At 37.7% G+C, this 2041-nt stretch overlaps 1 protein-coding gene across 1 annotated transcript in view; it reads right to left on the reverse strand.

Moving 5' to 3' along the window:
- Positions 1-2041, reverse strand: part of LOC104411562 (contactin-4-like) — a gene marked incomplete at its 3' end in the record, with an annotated part of 85013 nt that overhangs the window by 25342 nt on the left and 57630 nt on the right. The window contains exon 7 of the mRNA XM_010022012.1: positions 1-77. This exon is cut by the window's left edge and continues 81 nt beyond it. Coding sequence (XP_010020314.1) covers positions 1-77 — 77 coding nt within the window. The remainder of the gene's footprint in view (positions 78-2041) is intronic.

Raw genomic sequence — 2041 nt, forward strand, 5'->3', positions numbered from 1 at the left:
TGCCCGGCATTCCCAGACTACACTTTCCTCTATGGCTGCGTGTGCATCACTGATTTTCTGAATCCAGCTGGGCTGAGCTGCAATGCAGAAATAATGAGTAAAGTGTTGTGGCTGTAACTAACAGCGTGCTCTCTGGGTGCAAGCAAGTGACCATTTCTTTCTTTATTAGCACATTTAAGAGTTGGATTTAATAACATGGTTAATAACTGTTAAGGACTACTTTTTTCCTGAGTCCACTTCTGCTTCTGAAGGTGGCAAGATCAGAACCTAATTTAATTTTATTTTTAATAAAAACACTTAATGAAAAACAGTAGCTTCAGAAATCCTGATCATCGTAAAAACCCAAAGCAACAGTCCATGTGTTGCTCCTCTTGAATTAATGGCACTGTTAGACCCCTAGTCTTTCAAATAGAGCCATTTTCTTCTTTATGATCTATATGACTTAGGCTTCGAAGTGCTAAAATTTAGCATCCAACTGAAAAACTTGTAATTTAGAACTACCTCTGAAATCAAGGTTACTCCAGTAACTTAGGTCTGCATGGTTATAGGCACTACTTCAGGTCCAAGTTCTCAGTCTTTTCGTACATCAGAGCCATATCTACAAGTACTCCCACAGGAAGACATTCCATGAGTATGAAAAAATCTCTGGACATAATACTTGTATAAATGACACTGAAAAAACCTAAAAAATCCAAAAGCAGGTATCGGAGATAGATTTTGGTGGAATTTAGTTAAGACTGGCACTGGCAGTTTTCAGACACTTATGAGATGATATTTTCAGTTGTGTTTCACATATTTTTATCAAAGTTTGTTGGCTTTTGTTTTTATTATTACAGCTTAAGTTTAGCCAGACTCCACATGCAAATTCCATTAAAATTGCCACATGTTTTTGGAAACTGTACAAAACCTCTGACTTCCTTATGTTACTTTCATAAACTCCATCTGTCTAGATATACTTAAAATACTTTTCAGAAAGTCCCATTGAAAAGGTGAGCAAGTTCATATTTTTCTAATGGCATATGCCCTATTGTGGCATAAGAAAATATCAGAGACTTAGTAGGAAGATATTACCAGCAGAGGTCTCCAAGAACCTGGTTAATACTTTTCCTCATGTAACCAGATTAAAAGAATAATTAAGATTACTCAAAGACAGGTATCAGCGTTATATATTTCCTTTGGATAGGAACAGGAGCCAGAGAAAGGTCTGAAAGGATAAATTAAAAAATACCATATCAATATGGTAAATTCAACATACAGTTGGTATGAGTATACTGAACACATTGGTGTGTCTACCACGATGTGATGCTGGACACACATATTTGGAGATCAGAGTGGCTTTACGTTCAGGCTGCGACAGATGTGTGCATAACCCCACACCTACCACACCACACACTGCTCTTCTCACGGTGCCTGCAAAGCACAGAAGAAAGCTGAAGAATATTGCACAGCCTCTTAACTCCAAGGGACTTGCGAAAATAGCAGAAAGGTGAACTGAATGTAATGACAATGCAGAAGCAAAAGAAGTAGCTGAAAAGGAGAGGCAAGCAGTGCTTACTTCTCTGACTGCCCCTCCTGCCCCTGTAATATTTTAAGCTTGTTTATTATCTGTGTCTAAAGAGATATGAAAGGGAAAGCTTTTAAATGTAGGAAGATGAAAGTCAGTTCTCTCATCTCAAGTAAGAACTTGAACAATTCCATCAAACCGAGACATGCTGCGCAATTGCAACGGGTTCAGTGGCTCAAGGACATTTGCAAATTACTCATTAATTTACATATTTACTATTCTAGCAGCATCCAACTCATAATTTTGAAGAGAGTCTTATAATACCATAGAAGGAGCTCCATAAAACCACACAGACCCATTTGCCTTTTTGGCAGTACTAAGTATTTTACTGATTTTCCACCTGAAACAAACCAGACAAAAAAATTAGACAAACCAACTGAAGGTAACCTGTAAAGCAAGAACACCCATGAAAGGTAAGGTCTGTGCTGTAATGTGTAAGCGTATGCTATGTAAAAAGAAAGATAACTCTTGTGTAGG

The sequence above is a fragment of the Nestor notabilis genome, unplaced genomic scaffold (assembly GCF_000696875.1).
Source record: "Nestor notabilis isolate BGI_N333 unplaced genomic scaffold, ASM69687v1 scaffold26680, whole genome shotgun sequence".
NCBI lineage: Eukaryota > Metazoa > Chordata > Aves > Psittaciformes > Psittacidae > Nestor > Nestor notabilis.